General features: G+C 52.4%; 9 protein-coding genes across 9 annotated transcripts; 5 read left to right on the top strand and 4 right to left on the bottom strand.

The window, feature by feature from the left end:
• Window positions 1–193: 193 nt before the first annotated feature.
• On the top strand, window positions 194–2,094 carry BO95DRAFT_492010 (MFS general substrate transporter; the record flags this gene model as incomplete). Its single annotated transcript, XM_025590679.1, has 6 exons — window positions 194–253; window positions 287–379; window positions 455–558; window positions 691–1,038; window positions 1,109–1,249; window positions 1,311–2,094. The coding sequence occupies 6 exons, from the start codon at window positions 194–196 to the stop codon at window positions 2,092–2,094; spliced, it is 1,530 nt and encodes a 509-aa protein (XP_025444310.1).
• Window positions 2,095–3,617: 1,523 nt separating this feature from the next.
• On the bottom strand, window positions 3,618–4,703 carry BO95DRAFT_430132 (phytanoyl-CoA dioxygenase family protein; the record flags this gene model as incomplete). The annotated part of the gene is made up of 3 exons (XM_025584936.1): window positions 3,618–4,052; window positions 4,143–4,329; window positions 4,384–4,703. 3 exons carry the CDS (start codon window positions 4,701–4,703, stop codon window positions 3,618–3,620), a joined length of 942 nt encoding a protein of 313 aa, XP_025444309.1.
• A 502-nt stretch (window positions 4,704–5,205) lies between these two features.
• BO95DRAFT_358290 (uncharacterized protein) lies at window positions 5,206–6,103 on the top strand (the record flags this gene model as incomplete). Its single annotated transcript, XM_025582396.1, has 2 exons — window positions 5,206–5,768; window positions 5,827–6,103. 2 exons carry the CDS (start codon window positions 5,206–5,208, stop codon window positions 6,101–6,103), a joined length of 840 nt encoding a protein of 279 aa, XP_025444308.1.
• Window positions 6,104–6,661: 558 nt separating this feature from the next.
• Window positions 6,662–7,980, bottom strand: BO95DRAFT_461852 (uncharacterized protein; the record flags this gene model as incomplete). Its single annotated transcript, XM_025588860.1, has 3 exons — window positions 6,662–6,904; window positions 6,957–7,125; window positions 7,778–7,980. 3 exons carry the CDS (start codon window positions 7,978–7,980, stop codon window positions 6,662–6,664), a joined length of 615 nt encoding a protein of 204 aa, XP_025444307.1.
• Window positions 7,981–10,508: 2,528 nt separating this feature from the next.
• On the bottom strand, window positions 10,509–12,025 carry BO95DRAFT_512922 (NAD-dependent epimerase/dehydratase family protein). Its single transcript, XM_025591564.1, has 6 exons — window positions 11,976–12,025; window positions 11,857–11,906; window positions 11,717–11,785; window positions 11,537–11,649; window positions 10,854–11,458; window positions 10,509–10,732 (listed from the first exon to the last, which is right to left on the bottom strand). Exons 1-6 carry the CDS (start codon window positions 12,014–12,016, stop codon window positions 10,570–10,572), a joined length of 1,041 nt encoding a protein of 346 aa, XP_025444306.1. The 5' UTR covers window positions 12,017–12,025; the 3' UTR covers window positions 10,509–10,569.
• A 266-nt stretch (window positions 12,026–12,291) lies between these two features.
• BO95DRAFT_480716 (NPP1 family protein) lies at window positions 12,292–13,322 on the bottom strand. The gene is made up of 2 exons (XM_025590152.1): window positions 13,059–13,322; window positions 12,292–12,993 (listed from the first exon to the last, which is right to left on the bottom strand). The coding sequence occupies exons 1-2, from the start codon at window positions 13,277–13,279 to the stop codon at window positions 12,495–12,497; spliced, it is 720 nt and encodes a 239-aa protein (XP_025444305.1). The 5' UTR covers window positions 13,280–13,322; the 3' UTR covers window positions 12,292–12,494.
• Window positions 13,323–14,269: 947 nt separating this feature from the next.
• On the top strand, window positions 14,270–18,765 carry BO95DRAFT_492000 (P-loop containing nucleoside triphosphate hydrolase protein; the record flags this gene model as incomplete). The annotated part of the gene is made up of 4 exons (XM_025590678.1): window positions 14,270–15,502; window positions 15,716–16,445; window positions 16,506–17,322; window positions 17,388–18,765. The coding sequence occupies 4 exons, from the start codon at window positions 14,270–14,272 to the stop codon at window positions 18,763–18,765; spliced, it is 4,158 nt and encodes a 1,385-aa protein (XP_025444304.1).
• A 656-nt stretch (window positions 18,766–19,421) lies between these two features.
• BO95DRAFT_430126 (DUF4267 domain-containing protein) lies at window positions 19,422–19,841 on the top strand (the record flags this gene model as incomplete). Its single annotated transcript, XM_025584935.1, has 1 exon — window positions 19,422–19,841. One exon carries the CDS (start codon window positions 19,422–19,424, stop codon window positions 19,839–19,841), a length of 420 nt encoding a protein of 139 aa, XP_025444303.1.
• A 4,160-nt stretch (window positions 19,842–24,001) lies between these two features.
• Window positions 24,002–25,381, top strand: BO95DRAFT_491992 (Cdpnpt in complex with Thiolodiphosphate and (S) Benzodiazependione; the record flags this gene model as incomplete). Its single annotated transcript, XM_025590677.1, has 2 exons — window positions 24,002–25,170; window positions 25,241–25,381. 2 exons carry the CDS (start codon window positions 24,002–24,004, stop codon window positions 25,338–25,340), a joined length of 1,269 nt encoding a protein of 422 aa, XP_025444302.1. The 3' UTR covers window positions 25,341–25,381.
• Window positions 25,382–26,185: the final 804 nt, after the last annotated feature.

Genomic DNA, 26,185 nt, shown 5'->3' with positions numbered 1-26,185 from the left:
TTGGTGGTGTTAGCCGATGGCCTCTGCACTGCAGAACATCTCCCGGCATCGCATCGCATCGCAAGCCTTTTTTGCATCAATTGTAGGACATGTGAGTCCTGATAATCTGGGCAGAATCTGAATCTCCCGGACCATCCTTTCATTCTGTTCTATCTCCAGACTCTTTCGCCGTCGCCTTCTCCCTTATAGAAACATGCGGAACCCTGAAGCCTTGGCGGCCCATGAAGGGTACGGGGATGATGTTCTCTCAATTGTGAGCCGGGTTGTGACCTCGGAAACTCGACAGAGGGAGCCTCTAGACACCGGCTGTTCAGCCCCTCTGGGAAAAGCTAGGCAGGGACTCGTCACTTGCCTCATTCTACTGTGCAATTTGATCCAGGTCTGCACCCTTCTTGCGAGTTTTCTTCTCCGTCTATCCTGAAAACTGTCTAACATCGACGCCTTCCTCTCCCAGTTTACCTCAATGTTCTCCACCGTAGCTGGAGGCTATGAATTCAGTGCTCGACTCGGGCGGAAAGTCGGAGCTTCACAAGCGAACTGGATGCCTGCCGCATATGGGTAGGTGCCCCAGAAATGGAAGGATTGAATTGCAACCTTGGAACTTGGAAACTTGTCGCATGCTCTAGGACACTGACGGCCGAGAGCGGGGCTGCTAGACCGGAGAACCTCAGTTGACAATTTTCGTAACAGACTTACTCAAAGTGCATTTGTTCTGATTAGCGGTCGGTTGGGAGCGATCTATGGCCACCAAAGACTTCTTTTGCTGGGAGGAGCGATTTTCGTCATCTTCTCGATTTGCAACGCATTCTGCACCACGTATGCTTCGTTCATCGCCATGCGTGCGCTGACCGGGATCGGAGGGGGCATTCTCATGCCCAACGCCGTGGCGGTGCTTACCATCATGATCCCACCGGGCAGAGCCCGGAACTACACCCTGGCCCTCTTTGCAGCGTCACCGCCCATAGGCGCTTTGATCGGGGCACTGATCACTGGAGCCATCCTGGAGTCTACCGATTGGAAATGGATTTTCGTAATTATGTAAGTTTGCGATGGTCGGAAGAAAAGGCCGATACTATACAACCCACATCCAGAACTGAAACAGCTTTAGTGCGTGTCTGGGCGTTGCAGCGTTTGGGGGTCTTTTCTTTGCCGCCCCGCGCGAGGAGCGATTGGCAAAAGATGGCAAAGTGGACTACGTGGGCGCCGTGCTTGGCCTGGGTGGGCTCATTCTGTTCAATGTTGCGTGGAAGTATGGTGGCCCCCCTCCACAATCCTGCCGTTGTCTATAACTGATGATCATCGTAATCCAGTCAAGCCCCGTCCACTGGGTGGGAATCACCGAGCACTATTGTGATCTTAGTGTCCTCGGTGGTTACGATCGTCTTCTTCTTCGTCTGGGAGGCCTGGTATGCCGTGGAGCCGATCATGCCGGTGGCCGTCTTCCAGGCCCCCAGTTTCAAGGCGTTGATCCTGGTCGTTTTGTTCATTTACATGTCCGTTGGAATCTCACTTTGGTACATGGTGGCGTGGGAACAGCTGATCCGCGATTGGACGGTTCTTCATGTCGCAGTGGGGTGGATTCCCTACGGCCTCGGCGCGTCAATTGCGGTGACGGGTGCGGCCTGGCTGATCCCACACCTGGAGGCGCAGTATATTCTCGCTATGGGGTGCCTCGCCTCCTTGGCGTCTACAATGCTTCTAGCGACCATGCCGGAGCAGCAGCTGTACTGGGCCCAGGTTTTCCCCTCGACCGTGCTCGGCAGTTTCTGCCCCGATTTTGTTTACGTCGCCGCTCAGATCATTGCTAGCAATAGCGTCCAGAAACACGAGCAGGGGGTTGCGGGTAGCTTGATCGGCACGTTGAATTTGTACGGCAACAGCCTGGGACTCGGGTTTGCGGGTATTATTGAGGTGCAGGTCGCGAAGCACCAAGACTCTGAAGTCGCGGGCTATAGGGCTGCCCTCTGGTTTGGTGCCGCTCTCTCGATCTCGGCTTTGGTCTTGGATCTGACATTCGTGAGACTACGCCATGTTGACCGTGAGGATTGGGACTCAGAGCAGACGCCCACTACTGGCCCCATACCCGACATTTGAAGAACAGTTCGGGCACTAGAGAAATACCTTATGAATTAATTGGAAACCCCACAGGAGTGGAAAGATTCATTGGTTAAAAGGCATTAGACACTTACGATTTGAATTGGCAACAACCATTAAAAAATAGGAAGGTTCACCTCGATACTATACAAAATCGGGCAGTAGCATTGGGATAGCTCAATAACAACTCGCCCACTAACCCTAGTCAGTTACTGTACATGCTTCAACTGAATTATCAACCTATTACCCTTGGTTCAAGGCCTAATATATGTGCGTTGCACACAGGTCAGATCTTAACCCATGTCCAGACGCTGTGCTTCCATGGCAGCTCCGAATGCTATGGGTAGCCGGGCGTCTCAAATCGTAATGGCATTAGAGACGGATCTTACAACCTTTCCGTGACGCCTGAGTCGAACATTCTATGATCTTGTTATCCTAGCCATAAGCTTTTTGACCGGAAAAATGTTTGCCTGCCCTTTCATTCCATAATTATACACAGTTTGAATAACCTAGTGGGAGATAGTTCATGTGGCGAGGCAGGCCCAGTCAGGGCTATCGGCAGGCTTAACCCAAACAGGCCGTCATTGCCGCTCACCTTAGATAGCTTTCATCACCCATGATACCCGAAACCATACAACAACCAGTGAATGACTTGGAGTATCCAGGGCACCCAGGCATTCCCCCGCATTCTGCATAGGGCCCTTCCAAACTTGTTCGTTTGATCACCGGTATCGTTATGTCCTGCCATATGCGTATTCAATGCCGCTAATGGGCCTAGGGATGTCGACTCACTCAACACGCCCTTTTTTCAGAGGAGGGATTTTTCGATTCCAGGCTTCCAAGTTGAAGAGATCTATGGTGGCATTCTGGATAACGATTTGGGTAATCCTGCCATTTGGAGTTTGCCATGCTGCAAGGGACATCGAGTTTTCGGGAGATGATAGTTCCATCTAGTTAACTTGTTCATTTGTGAAGAAAGCAATCTGAGTGACAGTTCTGGACAAGCCTGTTTCCCAAGACGGAACAATCTGTCGCCAGGCGGCTTTAAAGTTTGATGTTTGGCTTAGTCCCTTGTAGGTCGACGGCTAGTTCACAGACAATTTTGCCAGATACCGTGACATCAAGAATTTAGGTACACACGCAATAAATGTCAAGTTAGTGATAGAACTTAGAAAGAATACCACAGAAGTATGGAGAATTATAAAGCTATTCCAGTGATGACAGTCAAATGATGCAAATGCATCATCATCGAATAATTTAGGAGTTCCCTTTCAATGAGTTTCTGATATACGCTAATAGCTATGCAGGTGGTATTACAATGAGTATTGATTACAGATTTGCAGAAGAATTGGACATATCCACCTCGAGAAGAAACAGCGAGAGCATCAGATTCGGCAAGCCTAATACTACTTTGCACGACTATCTTTAATAGCGTCGTGAAGTCAAGCTCCACCGAACAAATTCTAAGCAACACCCTCCCTTTCAACGTACCAGTACCAATAACTGCACACGAAGATCTTGCCTTAGGAGGCTGCGCCAGCCACCTGGCCGTGGAAGTCACCATAGCCGAACGGGTCTTCCCTGCTTCCCAACAGCGTGATCGGATCCTTCATGCCGACGTGACCACAGCTGGGGTGGCTAACCGAGTATCCCAGTAAGGCCTGGACCTCCGGCTGGTAAGTCTTGACCACATCCAAGTCCACCCCGAGGTATTGATTTTCATCTGCGCGCAGGGAGCCCCGGGTCATATGGCAGGAGTAGATGATGCGGCGCTCGGGCGGGTTTGTCCGGTTCTCACCCGCCCCGTGCCAGATGCTCCCGATGATGAACACCGCGTCGCCTTTCTTCATCTCGCAGGTCGAGCAGAGGGATCGATCCGCGGGGCCACAGATGGATGCTTCGGGCCACTTGTGGGAGCCGACAATGACCTGAGTGGCGCCGTTATCGAAGTTCGTGTCCTAGAAAGATGAAATTGGCCTGTATGAGCTGCGCGTTCGGGTTTCTTCGCTGGGAAATGCTTCGTCCGGAAAGGAGAGAATTCTGCTTACCACCCCCGCAACCAGCAGACCGAGGAGGGAGCTCTCTCCGCTCCCTTCCAGATGCTCGAAGTGCTGGGCCATGTCGTCCCGATGGAGCTGCTGGGCGGTTGAGGGAGAACCGCGGTTGAAGGCCTCCGACACGGCCAAGACGGGGTAGGAGACCGTGTGGTACCTTTTCCCATCGCGATACACATTTCTAAAACAACGGTGAGTCCAAGAAGTACAAGATAGAGACGACCAAAACTCTCACGATTCTTCCTTCAGTAGCGCTTTGGCAGTCTCGCGGAATGTGGGGTGGTTGATCGCTTGGTGGGCAAAGGTCGGGGACTTCCCTGAAAAACCGCTGAGGGGGGGATCCGCGGCATCGAAGAGTTTCCCAACATAGGTCCCAAGCTTCGACCAGTAGGGCTGCGCCTCGGCATGGATCTGGTCGATGGTTTCCGGACTCAGGAAGTTCTTGATGATGATGCCGCCGTCTCGCCGGATAATGTTGACAATGGCTTCAATGGGGGCTGTGGCATCCAGCTCCACCACTTCGGGGTTTCCAGCCTGGTGAGGGGGGTTAGGCATACTGTGTGTTGGGGGGATATACAGAAGGTAGGGGCTGGTGCTGTAACTCGATGTCTTGGGCCTTGTCCTTCCTTGGACTATTTATTCTTGTCGTATTGCGGTTATTCCGTGACACTTGGGGCGAGGCCGAAAATGGTCATCATAGCCTCGGCAATCGCGGTACGTTTGAGGTATCGATAGGATATCGCACATCTCCCAGGTCATCAACTTCGCGTGGCTCAAACCAATGCGTTTCCCACGAAATTACCACCTCTCAGCACGAGAGTTAGCGCAATAATGATTGCCGGCTATCAACACTCAATGTGGCCGTTCGTGGCGAATGCCGACTCTCGGGCGACCCTACGCCTATAAGCCAACCATTCACTTATAATCAGGATCAGCAGGGGCTGGAAATACTTAATTCTTGATCTCGTCTACCTTGTTTACTTATTTACCCCGCCTACCAAGTAACCATCTACACGAAACGCGTCCATTCTAGCACTTGCCCAGGTCTTCCACCGCCATGCCCGCCGCTGTTAAGCATTTCTCGGCCGCCGCTGCAGACCCGCACATCATCCACCAATACCTCAAGGCCGACGGCGTGGTGATTGTGGAGGGTGCCACCACGCGCGAGACCATCGACGCCGTCTTGGAGGAAGTCGGCACTGTCCCTGATGGACAGACCTTTGCACTGGCAGCCAAGAGTGTGGCCTTCGCGACCCAGCTCCTGATGAATCCCCTGTACCTCGATCTCAGCAACCGAATCCTCACCGACGCATGTATCATATACTATGAGCAGGAACGGACCGTGTCAATCTCAGAGCCCCAGGTCTCGCAGACCTCAATCTTGTCTGCCCAACCGAACAGCCTCCCCTGGGGCCTTCGTCGTCAAGACGAATGCCACCACATTTCCCACCCAGCCAAGCGCGAAGCCCAGTTGGGGATCATGTACGCTGCGCACGACCTCACCCGCGATAACGGTGCGGTGCGCGTGGTCATCGGGTCCAATCACTGGACGGACTCGCGGGACCCCAACTCCGAGGATGAATATCTCGTCGAGTTGCGCAAAGGCGACGCTTTGCTTTGGTGAGTCTGATACCCACCATGCTGCGTGCTTTCATAGAACTGACGATCTCTCTGTCAGGCTGGGCTCTACCTACTTCGGGCGCGCGGCAAACACCACCGACAAAGACACCGTGCTCTTGAGCGCGACCGCGACCGCAGGATACCGCCGCCAGGAGGAGAACCAATACCTCGCGGTGCCGTGGGAGGTGGTCGAGAGGTACCCTACGTCGGTGCAGCGGTTCCTAGGTTATGCCGTGAGCCGACCGTACGGTGGGTCCGTCGAGCACATGGAGCCCTTGGACTTTATGAAGGTAAAGGGCGACTGGTCCAAATATATCCCCGTGGATCTGATCTGAGCTGTCAGTCGATCAGCCGTTGTCGAGGTATATGTGCGGGTACAACAGTGCTTACTTCGATTAATGGCGTTCTTGACCCTCCGCCATTGCTATCTAGTCTGCATTACCATATAGCACCGCCTCTAAGAAGAATACCTAAATGACAATGAGTACGAGTATGTGAAGAAGAAGGAGGCAAGTGAGACTGCTGCTGCAGATCAGGGTGGAAGAGGTTGCTGTCGGAGTAACCTGTAAAGGGAATGGTGGGCTCTAGTTGTACGGGGAGACTATAACCATTATTTAAATCATTTGAAGGACAAAAAAGCAGACGACCACGGTATTTCGTTGGTCTGTCCAAGATCCGAGGAATGTAATATGTCTTGAAAACCATATTAAGGGATGCTCGCATTATGACTGCGGAGGCTGAAACATGGTGAGTTGCTCTCTGGGTAAGTACTTTGATAACAAGACCAGATATTATAAGGAGAGGTGTGCGCCAACTTTGAAGTTAAACCTAAAAGTCCAAATTAATTGCGAAAAACCAACCTTCGACCAGCATATATCCTCAGAAGGATGATATTAATCCTTATCGCGCGGCGGGCAGAGCATATCTGAGTCATAGCTCCCTCGGTACCGGAGCATGCATTTGGTAAGAGCGTCTACGATCTCCTCGATACTTCCACAGGAACGACTTTCCTCCCTGATCAGGCCTCGCACGAGCTTGAGGAGGTATAGCATCGAGCCATCGGCCCTCTTTACCATGTTGTACTCTAGCTTATATGGTTCATCTGGGGACACTAGCTTGGTCATACGCGGAAAGGCCTGGAGTAAGGGCTCTGCACGGGCATACCATAGCATATCAAAGCATATCAACCAAGTTGACTCCATCGATATTGTACCCGGGATATGACTCGAAAGCCTCTTGAAACGCCTTCTTGCCGCGGCTGGAGATACAGATCTTCACATTGTGCGGCCTGGCCTGTACCCAGTCCTTTAACGCCCGAATCATTCTGGGATGGTCGGCTGGGTCGAGCTTGTTGAGCCTGTCGATTGTGAGGAAGATCTTGTGCTCGTCAAAAGGCTAATCCGCTGCTACCACCTCATCCCTGGCGGTATAGAAAAAAAATAGATAAAAGTTTATTAATAGAGCTGTAGGCGTTCTACTGGGCGAAGTATCGGTTCTGAATAGATATATCAATTTGATAATACTTGTATTGATAGTCTGTTTGATTGCTCGATTCTTGGATAGGCTGAGAATCGTAGTAGGATATATCATCAAGCTTGCCAGTCGAAGCCTTGAAAGAATCATAATACTATAACTAGGTAATAAATCTCTCTATCTAGCTATCTTGAAAACAATCTACTTACATGGTTTGTTTGAAGGCGGAGGGATCGCAGGCAACATAATGAAAACAAACGGCTGTTAATTCACTTGGTGAATATAGCAGTTAAACGCAAGAAAGGTCCGCATTGGATTGCAACCTCAGGCACCAAGACCCAGGGCCGTCGTTAGGATGCCTGGGCTCCAGGTCGAAAGTCCGACAAAGATCGTCATATCTCGACTGCCACTGGTCTCCGCTTACAGGCCGCCTTTGCAGCATTCAAAGCACCTGAGACTAGATATTACCCGTCTCTGTGTTTTCTTCTAATTCTGGAACGCGGAGTTGCAACATCCTTGTCCACAGTTTCACCCACTGTTCAACTTCTTCGATGTTGTTTACACACTTATCAATCATTTCGAGTAAAGCGGGATTCTGCCTCTGCTCTTGATCTCGAGTTTGGTCAGAGTTTGATTCGCGGATCCTGGATAGCGTTTCCCGGAGCTCCCGGAGCTCTCGGAGCTCCTGGAGCTCTTGAAGCTTTTCCTCAAAGGTTTTCGTCTCGTTTTGGCGAGACATGGTGGCTATCGGTATGTCAGTACTGGAACCTGGCTGAGTGAAGTTCTTCTGTAAGGCGGTGTGGTTGAGGCAGGATATCAGGATCTTGTTGAGGGGTCGACCGCGGTATTTATACCGCGAAAATGTCGTAGGGGCTGGAAGATATCTAGAGGTTGCAGGAACAAAGCCAAAGGCAGAGACTTATGATTAGAAGAGGGTTGATAAGGAAGAACCGAGCTCCAGTCGGTGATCATCTATCAACAGCTTTTGGTATCTCATCCAGTTATCTTATTCTTTTAAGAAACAATGCAGAAATACAACTAGCCGCACAAAGAAGCAAGAATCATATAATCCTATTGTGTAACAATAGTCTTTGATCACAGAATTATAACAACAGATGATTGGAAACGAGGAACAAAGCACCTTTGTTGAAGATGATAACCATGACCCGATTGATGTACCGTAGTCCTGGCAGACTTGTGGGTATTACGTGGTATGGGTAGTAGCCCCGCCGTCATCCATGTCTGAGAAACATTTTTACTCGCAGAAAAGGCATACCTTGTTCCCACACGAGCCAATGGGGGTCCCTAATTGGTGATTGCAGAAGATCTTGAAAGTTCTTCATCCTGTCAGATGAGCGCACCTCGCAGTAGTGGTAGTAGCCGATCAAATCCACGGTTCATGATACTTCAGATACTGACTTTGGAAATCGGCTTGAGCTGCAAGCGAAAGAGAGTCTTTTTTTCTTTGGACTTCTCATATCTCCTGTGGCCGGACCTTGTACATATTTGCCGATCGGAATGCAGAAGCAATTGAAGCACTCATGCAGAGTCAAGGTGAGAATTGACATCACAAGTCTAATAGCATAATACTACCCGTCTAATACAGATTTACTCTCATCTGGCAAGGAAAGCTTGAGATAAATTGTGCGACAAGATGGCTGAAAGGTAACCTCCATCAGGATAGACCAGTATTCAGGCAGTACGAGTTTCGTGTTACCCCAAGCACACATGCATTTCCGGGGCAGGAGATAGCTGAATAGGGGCGATTTGAGCAAGTTGACTGACTATGAAGGAGAAGCTGCCAGAGCTATCCTTGACTATCCTTGACCCAGTGCATTGTTTCCTATTATCCTGATGGTGGACGGTTAAGACGAGGTATTACGGGACTGTGTGGGATGAAAGCCGCATTATAGACCTGATGGCGAAGCTTAAAGCGTACGAAGAGCGGCTGAAAACCATCATGGGCTAAGTGGTCGGCGAAGGGAGCAGTTGGTTGCTGAAATCCCGTAACGGCCGTCAACTCGGAGTCAAGGGTCGAATTTGCACATGAATCAATAGCCGAGTTCCTCGCACGTGAGCTCCACTCACCTAAAGAGGATCTTGGCACACTCGAAGCGATGAGCCAGATGTTGCTGGCCAACCTCAAAATCTCTGCAACATCGATGAGATTGCAGCGCGCAGGCTTCCCGCGGTGGGGAGCTTCCTTAATTGTTGTCACCTCTCCGCTAGGAATCATTTCTCCACTACTTCGAGTTCCCTACCATGCGCATCTCAAGATTGCTTGGAGAATTAGTGCCCATTCAAAGGAGCAAACAACTTAATCGGAGCCCTGGACAAGCGAATCAAACCCCAGCAACGGCCTGAGCAGGTCGCCGTATTCCTGTCGGCGATTATTCCTGCAAACTACAGCTTCCATTTATCCCCCTCAAGCGCATTTTCAGAAAACACGACATATAGAAGGTTGATTCTGAACACCCACGGGCTGGCTATAGAAGCGAGGGAGGGACTGTCGAACAGCTGTTTCGGATTCTTGCTACGCAATAGATTAGCATGGCATAAGGACATATCACGATTGGCAGACAATCCACGCACTACCATGCGAGAGATCCTATTCAGTACGCTGGCATACAATACAATCATAACAGCGCAGGAACGGGATGCGCAGTTGGGCTAACAAGTCATCGGATATCTGCGGGGACGTTATTAGAGTGGAGAGGAGAAATACAGGGCACTGCGAAATTGGAGGGCAGCTTTGCTTCAAACAATGAAATAAGGATATTGACCATGCTACGCGAATGATTTACGGGCCAGTTGAGAAACGGGTACCTAGTACAGAAATGGCACAGTAGGTCTATAAGTAATGCCCTCTAAGGAATCTTCCACATTGCATTCCTAAAAGAATTGGTGGGGCTTCGTCATACGCCGATCATTGATGGCTGGCGGAAATCATATTCCGCTAGCTGGCGTCTCCACATTTACATTTACCCCAACAGCCCATCGAATGCGCGCAGGTTCCGCGCAGCGGACGGCATTTCGGAATGAGAGCCGCGAACGTCTATCTACCTGGTACCGCTCGGTGCCGGTATCTTTCCCCGATAATGTGTAATTCGTGCATAGTCCGATCCTATTTACCTTACCACGGATCAGGAGGCCCATGCGTTCGTTGCAGGGCAAGGCTGGAGTGGCGGATTTACAGATTACTTGAAGAAAGGAGGATGCGGTTTACGCGAAGCTTTATGATTGCTGGGAAAAGAGGTATTCGAAGAAACCCAGTATCGGCCGGGGCATATAACTAAGTAGCATGTGATGAATGACCAGACGCCATCGATCAGGTGGAGGTCTTCTTCTTCTGCATCACCATAGGTAGGGTCTTAGGGTCGGGAGGTCGCTCGACATACTCCTGGAGTTCGATATGGAAGGTTTCCGCCCATTTCTTCTCATGCTTGGGAATCCAGCCAAGCTGTCTGGCAAGGACGGCTTTGCAACGAGCACTGCATAGGATCTCAGTCAGCGGAAGAGCATCTGGAACCAAGGAAACAAAAACCATGAAAACGAAGAAAGAACAAGTCAAAGGTTCTGGGTATCACAAGGGGTCTGCAATGCGAAACTCACTTTGCACCAAATGACAGCTCGACCCGAGCTGCATTCCCCCCGGCCCATGCATCGGCAGCCTCCTGCACCGAGACACTGGCAAGCTCCGCCGATTTGAATATCCCCAGCTCCAGCCCCGCATCGACCAAGCGCTGCGAGAACTCGCGGTGGGTGTGTTGGCCGGACTCGCAAAAATAGATGCCTCGTCGGCCAGAGGGGATCTCCCTGCTAACGTCCTCGTCGGCGATGTGTTGGAGCAGAACCACAAAGAAGCGGGCCAGATCGTCGATGTGCACGTGGGTCCAGACGGTCTGGCCATCGCCCAAAACCTTCACCTGGCCCGTCGTCACCGCGTCCGCAATAATAGCGGGCAGCTGCACGGAGAAGCGGTTGAACAAGTCCTTAGACAGCCCGAAGATGGTAGTTGCCATCACAATGTGCGTAGGGATCCCCAGCTCTTCGCCCAGTTCCACCACGGCAATATCCGTGGTGCGCTGGTAGTACACCTCCCGCGCCTCTCGCGCCTTTTCGTAGGCGAAGATATCATCCTCCGCGTCGGAGAAGATGTGATCCTCGATGAAATTCGCCGAGTGGGGCCGGTCGCTTAAGTTGGATGTGCCAGAGATCTAGGCGAGGGGGGATGTTATTCGGATGGTCTGCCCATCTCTCTGTACAGGGGCGGAGAAAAAGGTTCTAGAGAATACCTGAATGTAGTGGGGATGGCGATGCCCTGCCCGATTGCGTTTTCCGATGTCGAGTCCCCTCAGGAATGCCCTCGCCGAGGCCGTGTGCCAGCCTGCTCCGTCATGAATGATGACTGCCCACCCTCGAGGATCAGCATCGAAGAAGCCAAACAATGAAAGCAGCATGCATCTTTTTCTCACCATCGAATTCTTGGGCAATTTCCTCAAGCTTGTCCAACTCAACAAAATCCGAAACGACGATCGGTTCGACTGGAGACAGCGAGCGGATCTTGGCTGCCTGGGCCTCTGATCACACGAGTCCTGCAATGCGCCAGCCCGACAGGTCGTTGTTCGCTGGGCTTCGAGGACTTCGGCCACGATGGCACCGCCTCTACAGGTGAAAGGCGAGTCAGCATTTTGGTCACCGTCGTGTACAGTACAGGCCCATGGGCTGGCTTACATGTAACCCGAAACCCCTGTGATCAGAATTGACCGGGTCATCGTTTGTTCAATTGAACAAAGAATGATGAAACAATCCGATGAGAAAGAGTGAAGAATGAAGCAAATGAGAGAAAAGGTATGAAAGGTAGTCTGCTTTGCTTACAAATCCGGGGCTGAATCGACGCTTCGGCTGCTCGGCACTGACCATTACGTCGGCTACGGTTAAGCAAGATCAAATCCGAGCACACGGCGAGCTGGACAAGTGCTAACAATATTCAATGCGCGCCGAGACTGCCGAGCGGTTAGTACAATAATAGTGTTATATTTGTTTAGATGGTATGGAAGGTCAACGATGCCGAACACGGAGTCCCAAAAGATATATTCTGTCAACCCAAAACACAGTAAAAGATTCATAGTCACAACAACCGTTCTCTGAGCTCAAGAGCGGTGAGACTAAATCCTTCAATACACCTCATAGTACTGATGTAGAGACCTCATCGAGGGTCAACGAGGGGGCTAGTCTCTCTCCGAAAGCAATCTAAAGCGCCGCCTTAGCGAGATTGTTCATGAACGTGGCATCCTTGAACGGCACCGTTGCCTTGCCAAAGTCTGCGCCTTCCAACCCATCTTTGGCGGCCTGCGGCAGCGAATCCCACGCCACGAGCGCCAGGTCCCGGCCCAGCGTCTCCGTGAACTGCAGCTCGTGGTTGGTCGGGAAGCTGGTGAAGTACTCGACCTTGGGGCGGTCGCCCTGGCGCGGCGGGCTGGTCGTCTTCTTATACTTGCCGTGGCCCGAGGCGGCGCCCCCGAGGAGCGTCGGGCTGGCGTTGCTGGGGTTGTTCACCCAGATGACAACGTTCTCCCAGTCGTGGCGGTGCGCCCCCGTCGAGACCCCGCTGGTCGGCATGTCCTTCGGCATGTACCAGGCGTACATGATCCCGTAGCGGCCGTTGTACCAGCCTCCACGCACGTAGGTCTGGCCTCGCGACTGGTCGCGGCAGCCGCCCGTCGCGCTTCCGGTGTCCTGGAGGCCTCCACTATTTTTGTTTGCCTGTTAGTGGGATGATGACGGGTTGAGACGGGAGGGAGCGGGTGGCCTGACCTGGTATCGCCGTTGGCGGCGACAGCTGGGTAGGATTGGCAGCCGTGGGCGATGTGAAGGTAGGGCTCAAATTTCTTGAAGGCGTTGCCGACGGCATCGTTGGGGACCGTCTCAGCGAACGGGGTGATGCTGTCGTGGGGGACAACGGCCCGCTTGGCAAGTGGCGAGGCCTGCGCCGCAGTGAGGGTGGTAAGAATGGTGATGATGGTTTTGGGAAGCATGGTGCTTGAGTGACAGGGGGTTGAGGAACGTGAGTGTTTGCTGGGTGGTGCGAGTGATAGCTCAGGTGCAGCCGCCTTCGAGCTCCATTATATAGCTTTTCATACGACACAGCTTCGAAAAGCATGCACTCCTCGATTCAGGAGGTCATGTACTTTACCTCGCCTCATTGACGCAGCCAAGCTCATGTACTTGGTACTTGGCCCAGAGAGCGAGGTCGAAACACTCATCATAGAGCGACCTTTGGCCGGATCATGGATCGTAGGATTGCCAAGAAGACACAGCCTGCAGGGTCCCGGACACGGTCGGATGAAGATGAGTGGAAAGGTTCCAGTTGGTCAATTTGTTAAGGTTCAACGTTCCTCTGGCACGGTGGAATGGTTTATATAAAGTTGGGCATTCGGGGGAATTGGGTGGATTGCATTGGATCGGTTTCGCAGCTCCACCTGCCAAGCCTTCCTTCGGTACTCGGGGTTTCGTCGGAACATTCCTGTGATCGACATCGGCAGAGACATCTATGTCTTGGCCCTAAATATCAGGGGTCCTCTGGCTCAACGGGAGGAGCTGGGCTTGAAATGGCAGAATGGAACGTGCTAATCGATTCTGTAAGGGTGACCGCTGGGAGCGCAAATGAACACCCAACAGCCGATTTCTCCCGATATCATGTCTGCAGCAAACCACAGACTTGCTGCGCTGCTGCTGCCTGGCAGATAATGACGACATGCTCACGGCGGTTGATTGGGGGATGGGACAGGGATACTCAGGCACATTGACCTCGCAATATGCATGTTGACAGTGTCCGATTGGGCCGATAAGCAGAGTCAGTAAGCAGCCACCAAATACATCGAATACTAACAGACTACAAGAAGGCGAAGGCTGCAATCTTCACACGTCGATTTCATTTTCTCCGTGCAAAGAATTTCGTACATAAAGTTTGGACCCCCAAGTGACTCCACCGATGGGCATTGGGCGGTCCCCACGAGCTTTTAATCATGTCAACATATTTCGAGCCACCAGGGCCTTGGAATACTTCAGTACTGCCCAAGCGCAGGCCGGTGACTTCTGTAGGCCCCGACTTTACACCCATCTTCGAAGACACTGTCTTGTCGCTGCTACCATCGGCACTTTTGTTACTAATCCTACCGTATCGCATCGCATGCCTTCATGGTCAGCAGCCGAAAGTCCTTCCTGGAGGCTTTCTACGCGAAAGCAAGTTCATCTTCTTAGCCACATTGGCTGCCACTCACCTCGCGCTGTTGATCTTCCACATTCTGAGCCCATCACTCCGCACGCCCGCCACTCTTCCCGAGTCCGCCGTAACATTTGTTGCCAGTCTAGGCCTTTGTCTACTTTCGCGGCTGGAACATACTCGCTCCGTCCGCCCATCGGCCATCATCAATGGCTACATCCTTCTGACTCTGGTGTTTGACGCTGCCCGCGTGCGAAGCTTGTTCCGCGCTTCAGCCGCCAGTTTTTTTTCCGGAGTATTCTCTAGCATGATCGCTGTGAAGGTAATGGTTCTACTGGCAGAGGCTGTGGAAAAGCGACAGATTCTCCTGCCGCCGTACCGAGGCTTGTCGCCAGAGGAAACGAGTGGCATTTACAGCCGATCCTTTTTCTTTTGGCTGAACCAACTCATGATATCGGGCTTTCACAGTGACCTTCAGAACGAAGACCTGTATCCCATTGATAAGAACATGTCCTCACAGTTCCTTCAACAGCGCATCAAAAATGCGTGGAATATGGCGGCACAGAACAAGCCGCGAGCCTTGTTCTGGACAGTGCTACGTGCGAACCTGAAACCCTTTCTTTATTGTGTTCTTCCCCGTTTGGTTCAGATTGGGTTCAGATATACCCAGCCCCTCTTGTTAACCCGCACCGTCAGCTTTGCGAACGATCAGCGCCAACCTGAGAGTATTGGATGGGGTCTAACTGGCGCCTTTTTCCTCGTGCTCCTCGGGGTTGCTCTGTCGAATGGCGTGTTCTACCACATGACCTTTCGCTTCGTGACCAGTGCTCGCGGGAGTTTGATCAGTTTCATCTATGCCAAAACGCTGGATCTGGACATCACGGCTCTCGATGAATCAATTGCAGTGACACTCATGTCCAGTGACGTTCAATCCATTTGCAACGGGCTGCAGCTGGTTCATGATCTCTGGGCGGTACCCCTAGAACTGGCTATTGTGGTTTATCTCTTAGCGCAGGAGATCAAGATGGCAGCGATAGTCCCGGCTGGCTTGGCAATTTTCTGCACGGCCGCTATTCTGTCCATGGCTAAATACATGAGCAACGCACAGAAAGTCTGGATGAAAAGCATTCAGACGCGAGTCGATGTCACGGCAACCATGCTAGGGTCTATGAAGTCAGTCAAAATGCTGGGTTTCACCGACTGGCTCTCGCGAAATATACAACGGCTTCGTGTTCATGAGCTTCACGAGGCGAAGCTATTTCGCCGGTTGCTCGTATTACGTGTATTCCTTGCAAATAGTCTCAGGTTCCTTGCCCCACCAATTACGTTAGCCATCTACGCGTTAGGAGCCAAAGAGGGACAGGGATTGAATGTGAACTCGACCTATTCGACGCTGTCGCTGATCTCGCTGGCTGCCTCACCCGTGAATGTTTTCATTCGAGCTCTCCCTGCCATGAATACTGCCTTGGCCTCGCTCACCCGTATCCAAGAATATCTGCAGTCAGAGAGCAGACGGGATTCTCGCATCTTCACGGAAGATCCTCGAGCCTCTGTCCAGGAATCTCAGGCAACCTCGGAGAACATAGAGCTCGCAGATATGAGCCGCCCCAGATACCACAGTGCTGCGGAGGTAATCACTGCCCGCGATGTGAGCTTTTCATGGAATCAACCATCGTCTTTCTCGATTCACAATATCAATTTGAGTTTTCGCGAAAGCCAATTCTACTTCATAATCGGACCAGTGGGCTGCGGGAAGAGCACACTCGTGAAGGGTATTCTCGGCGAAACGCCTTCAACAAAGGGATTATTACACGCAAGACACCGAGAGACGGCATTCGTCGATCAGACGCCCTGGATCTGCAATATGTCGTTCCGTGATAATGTTGTGGGCGCCTCCCGATTCACCGAGACATGGTATCACCAAGTTGTCAGCGCATGTGGACTGGATCAAGATGTTGCTCATCTTCCGCATGGCCACGGTGAGTTATTCTTATTCGAGCGCCTGTGTTACCAAAAGACACTCTAACCCACAACGTCAGCTACTAAGGTTGGTTCATCTGGTATCTCCCTCTCTGGTGGACAGAAGCAAAGGCTGGCCCTGGCTCGTGCAGTGTATGCACGCAAGAGGATTGTCATCCTAGATGATGTTCTGTCAGGAATTGACCTCGACAGCCAAGACCATATTATGAAGAGCCTGTTTGCCAACCAGGGCCTCTTTCGTCGGCTGGGGACAACGGTAATCATGGCTACGCATTCTGTACACAATCTCTCTTATGCGGATTATGTCGTCGCCATGCGAGGTGATGGGTCTATTGCAGAACAGGGTACACTAGAGGATCTCGAGGCGAGTGGCGGCTACATGGGTACATTGCGAGCCCAGTATAAGCATCGAACATCTAAGGATTCTAGTTCGCAAACACATACGCCTGTCAACGATGCACATACCGGCTTAGAGCAAAGACAGCGGGCTGAAACCGCCAGCCAGGAGAGGACCAGGCAGAGTGGAGACTGGACTCTTTACCTGTGGTATTTTGGCACCGTGCACTGGGCATCCACGGCTCTTTGGATGAGTTCCTTCATATTAGAAGGCATACTTCCTAAGATCAGCGAATGGTTGGTCAACATCTGGATGGGCGCAGTCGCGAGCCAGGGCAGCGCCGTCAACCCTTTCTACCTGGGTCTTTATAGCATGTCATCGATCATAACGGCTGTGAGCCTCGTTGGTGGCTCGTACCACCTACTTATGTTCTTTGCGCCCCGCAGTGCTGAGAGACTGCACGAGCGTCTCTTAAACTCGGTCATGCATGCGCCTCTCTCGTTTTTCACTTCGGTCGATACTGGCACCACAGTGAATCGGTAAGCCGTTCTGGTTTATCGATCCATGCCGTCGCGTCACACTACTAACCACGGCTTATAAACAGGTTCAGTCAGGACATGACGCTGGTCGATCATGACTTACCATACGCCGTCCTAGATTTCGTGTTTGCTCTCGCAGGAGGGCTTATTTCCGCGGTCATGATCTGCATCTCGACCCGGTACTTCGCAGCCGTGATTCCGCCCCTGTGCCTGTTCCTATGGATGCTGCAGAAATTCTACCTCCGCACCTCCCGGCAGATGCGGTTGCTGGATCTGGAGGCCAAATCCCCGCTCTTCTCGCAATTTCTCGAGACCCTGTCCGGTTTGATGACCATCCGTGCGTTTGGGTGGGCATCCGCCTGCGAAGAACAGAGCCTCACCCTTCTCGACGGGTCCCAGCGACCCTTCTACCTGTTATTCTGCATCCAGCGATGGCTGGAACTCGCGCTGGACCTGTCCGTTGCGGTGCTCGGTGCGATTCTCATGGCGCTGGTGGTTAAGCTACGCGGGACGCTAGGCACCGGCTACGTCGGGCTTGCCATCCTGAACGTTATCACCTTCAGCCAGTCGCTGTCGCAGATCCTCCGCAACTGGGCGGACCTGGAGACCTCCATCGGCGCGATCGCCCGCATCCGGGACTTTGTGACCCACACGCCGTCCGAGGATCAACCTGGCGAAACTGTGGGGCTGGCCGAGCAGGTAGAATGGTCCTCGTGGCCGTCTAGGGGAGCCATCGAGTTCCAAAACGTCTGCGCATCGTACACGGCCGGAGACGCAGCCAACACTCCGGTGCTTCGAAACCTATCCCTGTCAGTGCAACCAGGACAAAAGATTGGCATCTGTGGCCGCAGCGGGAGTGGCAAGAGCTCTCTTCTGGCGGCCCTGTTCCGACTGCTGGAGCTCGACCCCCGTGGCCGCATCTTGATCGACGATGTCGACATTGCGCGCATCCCACGGCAGATGACCCGCGACGCGCTCAATGCTATCCCGCAGGACACATTCTTCACACACGGCACCATTCGGACCAATCTGGATCCGGGAGGCCGACATAGCCATGCGGAGGTGGAGCGGGCGCTTCGCCGTGTGGGGCTGTGGGCGGCGGTGCAGACGAAGGGGGGAGTCAGAGTCGCCCTGGACGCGAACGCGTTCTCGCACGGCGAGCGACAGCTGCTCTGTCTCGCGCGGGCACTGCTACGGAAGAGCAGGGTGGTGGTGCTGGACGAGGTGTCGAGTAATGTGGATGTCGTGGCGGATGCGCGGATGCAGCGGGTGATCCGGGAGGACTTTGCGGGCTGCACGGTGCTCGCGGTCGCGCACCGGCTCGAGACGATTCGGGATTTCGATCGCATCGCAGTGATGCACGAGGGCCACCTGGTCGAGTTCGATACGCCCGAGGCACTGCTCAGCACGGATACTGCGTTTAGGCGGCTATACCAGTCGTAGAGCTGAGGAAGACGCAACAGTCGAGTCGTCGTATACCATACTTCAAGCCAGGTAGTTGAGGTTCAATTATCAGAGCTTAAACCGCACACGTTTTAATCCTATTTTCAATGTCAAGACGGTGTTGGAAATGGTAGTGCTACCACTGAACATCACTCCTTCGGGCCCTTCTGCTTGCGACAGACCTCAGAAGAAGAGATCTGCCGCAGTTTCGGCACGTTGTGGGGATAATTACAACAAATAAGGCATGGAAACGCCCGGCTCTGTGGGGGTCTAGCTGCGTAGCATAATAAGCAGGCTTCATGCGCCTTGGGCTTAGTGCTTACAGTTCCACGCTGTACTCGTGGCTAGAGGTTAGACGAGCCCGCCACTAATATTCCAATCTCGCACCCGGAGCAACGCATCGGTCGATTATCTCCGATGATGAGAGTCACTGTGATGAGCCGCCTGAAAATGTGCATGGGAAGGTTGCTTTAGCGTTTCTCCTCGACTGCAGGTTTAAATTCACCAACCGCCCTTCTCTCTCGTTCGTGGCGAGCAAGGGCTCTCTCTTCCCCAATCTGTCTGTTCCCTCTCTCTCACATAATTAGGTATATTCTCCCTGGAACTCTGGCTCAATGCGCAGGAACTGATGACTGCAGAGATTCACAATTGCGCCCATGGCAGCCACCGTCCCCAGCCATGTCCCCGCCTACACCATCGGAACTCTTAGCGTGGCTCTGGGCCTGAACGCCATCTTTCGCCCTGAGGCAGAGCATCCGCGTTTTGGTTTGCCGTTGGAACACGGCGGCGGTCAGACTCCACCGCACCGGGGCTCCGCCGTCTCCCCGCTCATGTATCTGAAAGGCATCCGGGAGATCAGCTATGGCCTGTTGCTCATCGGGTTACAATCCCAGGGCCAAGAGACGGCCGTCACGACGTTGGCGGCGGTTATGGCCTGTGTAGGGCTGGCGGACGGCGTCGTGGTGTGGTGTTGTGGAGGTGCGGAACGGAGACAGAAAGCTTGGGGTCATTGGGCTACGTTCTTAGGGCTGGGAGCATGGGCTTGGTACCGGGTTTCTATTGACGGAGCTGGTTAAGGCTCAGGTGAAAAGCACTTTGATGGCCTCGTGTGGCAAAGGCGCATTGGCGACTGCTGCACTGACGGCGGGAGAAATGAAGGGAACGGGACTATCTCAATCTGGATCCGCCTAAGACATAGGCAATCAGTGATACAAAGATTAAACAGAAAATGTAAAAATTGAAGCTGGTCTTGAGATCTCCATGAAAGCTTTCGCTACTTGAACAAGTCCGGTGGCCACCCATCTGCTCGGCGCGATGCTCACCGGGCACTGAAAGGGAGGATAAATGGAGAGGCAACATTTAAAGAACTGTGACGGAGCATCTGACAAAAGGAATTTGTTGTAAAAGTCCTAAGGGAAGGGGAAATCATCAGCGCGTCAACTGCGGAACTGAAGAACCCCCGAAAGAAAAGTCGCCCGGGAAAAGCCATCCGAGGCGTGTCCGAAGTCAGCCTCGGAGGAACAAGCAGACAAGACACCAACAGCCTTTCCCAGGTGGGGAGGTTGCGCCCAGTCTTGATGTCCTCGAGCGTGAGCCTTCTCGGAAGGACTGGAGAAGCCACCCTGAGCATCATTACTGGCTCCGCATGCGGCGCTGTCAGGGCCTGTCTCTGGCCGCTGCGGACCCGGATCTGAGGCGCATTGACCATGGCCGTGAGTGTCATCGGTTGAGTCTGAGCCCCCTCGGAGTCTTCGACCGGCTGCGTTCTTGATCTGTAACACCGCACACCGGCAACCACCAAATCGAACTTCAACATAAGCACAGCGCTCCCTCCGCCGGGATGTCAAAAGCATCACGAAAGTCCACTTCTGGGGCTGTCCCGCTCTGGACGTGTTGCATGGGACGCGTCGACAGGGATGAGACCCCAGATGTCCAATCATATTGCCTCCTGTGTCGAGATTTCAACGTATCACGAGAATCCACCTTTAGGGCTGACCCCTTCAGGGATTCGCGTGCAGTCAACCAATCCCACCTTTTCCGTCGTCGAGATGTCAAAGTATCACGAAGGTCCACATCTAGGGCTGCCCCGCCTTGCTACACCTGGTTGGTACGCGTCGACAGGAGTGGACACGAGAACAGGAGAGTCGGATCTTGTCAGATCGTTTGATCACGGTGCTGCTGGGGATGCGCGCAGGTCTCAATTTCCTGTCGGTTTTCAATGGAGTAGGAGGTGTTGGAGGGGACTCTCTGCCAGCGGAATCGAGGTCTGGTGTATCTGACCGTCAGCCATCGCTCGAGGATTCATTCTTATGCCACTTGCCGACCGAATCCGCTGTTTCTAATATAAAACCTTGGTCTCTGCACCTGGTGGAAGGCTTTAATCTTGCAAGACGGAGAGGGAAAGGGGCGGACGCGGCGTGCTATTCCTCCTCCTACGTGAATGCAACGCTATCCTCAAAATGCGGTAGACGGCTGATCTGCGCTGCGACTGACTGAAATATGGTGACTTCGCGCGGCTGCCTGCAACTTCTAACACAGTGACAGACCAACTGGTTGTAACTCGGGCGGGTGGAAACTTTGGCGATATTTGGAGAAAATTGTGAAGGGATGGTGAACCCTGCGAGTAACTGTGCAAGCTATTCGGATTCGACGCCCGAGGCTCGAATTAACTCGGGAACACTTAATAAGCTTGTGACTGTAGGAATCCCTGGTCAGGTATGACGAGATTTTCAGCTAGATGGCACCCCTTAAGGCGATGGCTGGTGAGGCAGAGAGGTTCGTCTGGTGATAGTTGAGACAAATGCGAGTCGAATAAATAAACCTGGTATAGTCGATGAGTTGGTAGGCAAGCTGAAGGGAGCACCGGGGGGGGGAAATGGAGCATGTTGAGAGATTATGAGCAGACTCGCTATGGAACATAGGTGGAGGTTAGGCAGGGAACGGGGAATATGATAGCTTGTAAATACTGTTCTGACGCGTGTGTTGCAGATCAAATCAGCAATCCTAGCCATATTCACGAACTCGCACATGTCCTTCTTGGCTTGGCGTAGATATATGCACATTATGTAGAACTGCAACCCTTCTTGCACGGATTAACCAGATGGACATGTAGTCTAGTCTGACGCCGGACTTACCTGACTCATTTTGAGTCAATCAGAACCTCATCAACCGCCTTTGCTCCCGGGATAGAGAGAATCCTGGTTCAAAGACGTGTGAATAAAAAGGGTCTATAGCGCGGCCAATTCTCCCAAGGCAATATCACTTCCCTGCTACATTCCACGCGACCTGGGGTCACCTGGTAAAATCCCATTTTGCCTCACAAACGTGATACACGACTCGCCATGCTGTGTGACTGGACACTACATAGTATACTTATGATATAAACAAGAGGTCAAAAGGGACGTACTCATCAACTGGCATTCCTGCTGCGGAAGTGGTGGCTCCACGCGGCGCCAATCACACTCCATCGTGTGGGTGAAACAAGCCTACGTAGAACTATGAGAATGAAGTCGAAGAATACAAACGCTGGCTGATCTAGACAGGCAGGGATTCCAGAAATTCCTGATGGTGAAAGTTAGCTTAGGGGTCTGAGGATCTGGTCAGGCCACGGTGTTTGTTATCGAAGGCATGCTTGTTCGCCACCAAACACGGGACCTATATTCTCCATATTCGCAGCCATGGGTCTTTGGTCTACGCGCCTTGCAGCAGCTGGCGGCCCTGTACAGAAACCTGACGATTCTCACCACACAGCTTCCAGCGCTCCTGGACGCCTTATTCAAGCCACTTGACAGAATTACGTATGGATGCGAGGATGCCGACGCTTTGCATGCAATCAAAAGGGAAGTGCTCGGAAATACTTGTGGCTTCGGTCGCGTGATTTCGCCCTTTTCGCGGGACAGCAAGCATGACGAAAGACCTGATGAGCAAAAGACCACTCACAGCTAGAAACTCGAGCAGCGTCTCTACACGTCAGTGACTATGTTGGCCTCCACTCTCCGCGCGATCCAGGCCTGAGAGATTGCGTCAAGCCGTGCATGACGGGTGCCAAGTGGAGGGTATGGTGTGGATGCTACACTACAGACACTGCAGGCGGATGTATACAGTCGAGTCAACCTTCCTGTGGCCGTCATAGCTAGGTCAACGCAGACACAAGCTTGCGCTTCAGTCTGTGATTAAGACATGGGAAAGGAATGATCAGTCCATAGTAAAATGGCCACGAGGACGACCTGGAATTGAACAAGCCATCCCGAATGTCCAATTCCGTCGCGCTGTCTTCAAGAATGATGGCTTCGAAGTTATCAATTATCATCCAAGGTTCATCTGTGACGATGAATTACCTCAACGAGGTGCCAGAGAATGAGACAACAGGGAGGCATTGGAACACAGGGTGTCAAACCTTGTCGGGGAGAAGGGGAATGTGGAGCATGGAATTTTCTTGACACTCTCACCAATAACGGCGGATGGAGACTTCCGGAGATTAAATCCCGAAGAAAGGTGAGACAGCAAGGAAAGGTCTGAATTAGTCTGAGTTGAAATCCAGTTCCCACTCCGGCTAGGCCGCAGGCTATGGAATGTCATGTCATTCTTGCTGCAGAATCCCCGACATTTGACTGCCCAGCCTAACTTGCACAATTCACCCACTTTCCCAAGTGCCTTGATCGTAGAAAGGACTCGCCGCCTATGCTGCCGGAACTGTTGCGCCTAGTGCAATAACACTGATGCAGTCAAGTATACTCATGCATCAACCTGCACTGGCTACTGCACAACATGAGAAAAGACCATAGCAATGCCTGTCGCAGTTTTGATGCATACTAGATGACTGGACGTCATTCCAAGATCACTATCCGTTCAGCTTATGACCTCATGCATGACTCGCGCAATGGATGCATGCATCTAGCGCCGCAAACAGAGACGCTTCTGGTTGCTTCTGGGCTAGAAACTTTTACCACTTCCATGCGATTTTTCTGTGGAAGCGGTGGCAAGGATGAAGTCTGGCACCGGGATCGGATATGCTACATCCGCTCACAGGATTGAGGCTAGAACCTACCTGTCCCATGTTAACGAGTTTGACCGGCAGTGACAGGACATGTCTCTCGCTGTCTTGGCCGGGCCGAGCTGGCGGGCAGCGCATTGATAATTGTGAGGCTCTGTCATGGACTACCTGGATATTTGTCCTTGGAAGTAAGATCATGTTGCGATTGCAGATTTCCCAAGACTTTGACAATACATCGCTATCATGACGGGCCCATCGACGACAAAAGAGGATGAGGAAGGCGGGGCTGGATCTGAGCCCTATCTCCATCTCAGTAGATCGCTGCGCTTCTCGAGTCTAGATGAATATCAGTACTGGCACCACCACGGCCCCATGTTGGGGAAGCTACTATTCGACGGCAATTACAGTGTGCACCGACAGTATGAGTATCTCTGCCTCTTCGCCTACCTAATCGTTCCTTCTTTGGGCCCCTTCCCTAGCCCAGGCCGCGAGCTCTTTCAATGCATCCTAGGCAGCACTGGGCCCTTTGAACTGAGCCAGAATTTCACCAAGACCCGTTCAACCACGCGCATTGCATTCGAGCCGACCAGCCACAGGGCCACTACAGGTCAAGATCCATTCAACCGCGCTCTGCTACCCTGCGCTCTGCACGACCTAAAGGCCACCGGCGCCGCGATCAACTTAGACTTACACCATGCCCTCCTCGAGCGTCTGACACTCAGCGACAGCGACATTGCACACCTACCTCCCACCGAAATCGCAAACCTACCCTTCAAGACACAGACAATTCTTGCCCTCGACCTGGACCCAGCCGGAGTCTCCGTCAAGGAGTACTTCTACCCAACACTCAAGGCCCAAGTCACAGCTCAGTCGGCGACGAAGCTATGTCTGGATGTCATCCGCACCATCGACGCCGAGCAACTCTTCGCGCAGGGGTGCGACGCCCTCCAGGAATACCTGCAACAGCCGGAACAAAAGACGGACATCTTCCTCGTGTCCTGCGACCTAGTCGACCCGCATCGCACACGGCTGAAGTTCTACCTCGCCGAATTCGACGTCCGCTTCGACCGTGTCATCGAGCACTGGACAATGGGTGGCCGGCTGGCGAAGGAGGATCCAGATATCACTGAGGGCCTGTCAATGCTAGAGGAGCTCTGGCGTGCTCTAGATATTGTGGAGGGCCCTCGCGCTTATCCCACCCGGCCCTCGCAGCCCGGTGATCCTCCCACGTACTTGCCTTTGATGCTCAATTACGAGATCCATCCTGGCCGTTGCGCCCCGATCCCCAAATTCTACTTCCCCATCTCCGGGATTCCGGATACCAAGGTCGCGGCTGTGCTGACGGATTTCTTTGAACGCCATGACATGTCAGATCAAGCCGCTGTCTATGCTGCGAACTTGCAGAACTACTTGTGAGTTTATCATCTCCTTCAAGAGGGCTAAAGGACTCAGGAGCGCAGTGGAAACTGACTGGGATCCTAGTGCGGGGGAGAACCTGGACGAGACCACGCATCACCAAGCGTGGTTGTCTTTTTCGTACGCTAGGAGCAAGGGCCCGTATCTTACTGTGTATTATCATTGAAATGAAATGTATCTATGCAGAGAGAAAATATTCGTTAGTCGTGGAAAATGAATACTCGATAAAATATGATCTGTGCTTGGGAAAGAATATGATTGCAGTGAATCCATGTTCCAAAGTTCAGGGCCCAAAAAGCCGCTCTGCTGGTGGCAGCATTATGTCTTAGACGATATCTACAAAACTAACACTCCAGGATCATGATGAAAATGGTTTGCCATGCATGCTCCATGTGTGGACAAAACTGTGGTTGCGGTGGCTGGGTGATCGGCGGAAAAAGGTTGGGCCAAATATACTTCTGGGCCTTGGCCCACCGCGAGCGTCTGACAGCGATTTGGCAGCTCCATGACACTTGAAAGGATCATACCAACTACCTATTGAGCATGCGCCATCCAGCCATGTCTATGCACAGTACATTCTTCTGGTCTTGACGGCCGATTGTTCCGCCCAATGGGAGTGACGCGGCGGGAAATGCCAGGGCCCGGGATTCAGGTTTGCTCACATTCTTTCCCTGCTTTTCTTCTCATTCTCCTACTTCACTTCTGCACTTTTTGTCTCGGTGTGCTATCCGTTATACGGTCTTTACCTTGGTATATGCCTCCCCGGCAGGAAGATTTGAATGGAAAAAATCGGTACTCGTAGTGTACAATGCTTTTGATTATTTACCGCACAACGTTACCTACAGAAGTGACTCCTATCCCTTGCTCAGTCTGCCCAGAACCCTAACATTAGATTATGCGGGACTCAACCCACACCCCGCCTCCTGGGTCTTCCACTTTCCCTGTTATATTTGTTGCCCCGCAAAAAAAGAAAGAAAAGAAAAAGAAAGAAAAGAAAAGAAAAGAAAAGAA

Source organism: Aspergillus brunneoviolaceus (genome assembly GCF_003184695.1).
Source record: "Aspergillus brunneoviolaceus CBS 621.78 unplaced genomic scaffold BO95scaffold_19, whole genome shotgun sequence".
Lineage (NCBI taxonomy): Eukaryota > Fungi > Ascomycota > Eurotiomycetes > Eurotiales > Aspergillaceae > Aspergillus > Aspergillus brunneoviolaceus.
The sequence above is the reverse complement of the archived record's forward strand: the minus strand, read 5'-3'. Positions and strand labels throughout refer to the sequence as shown.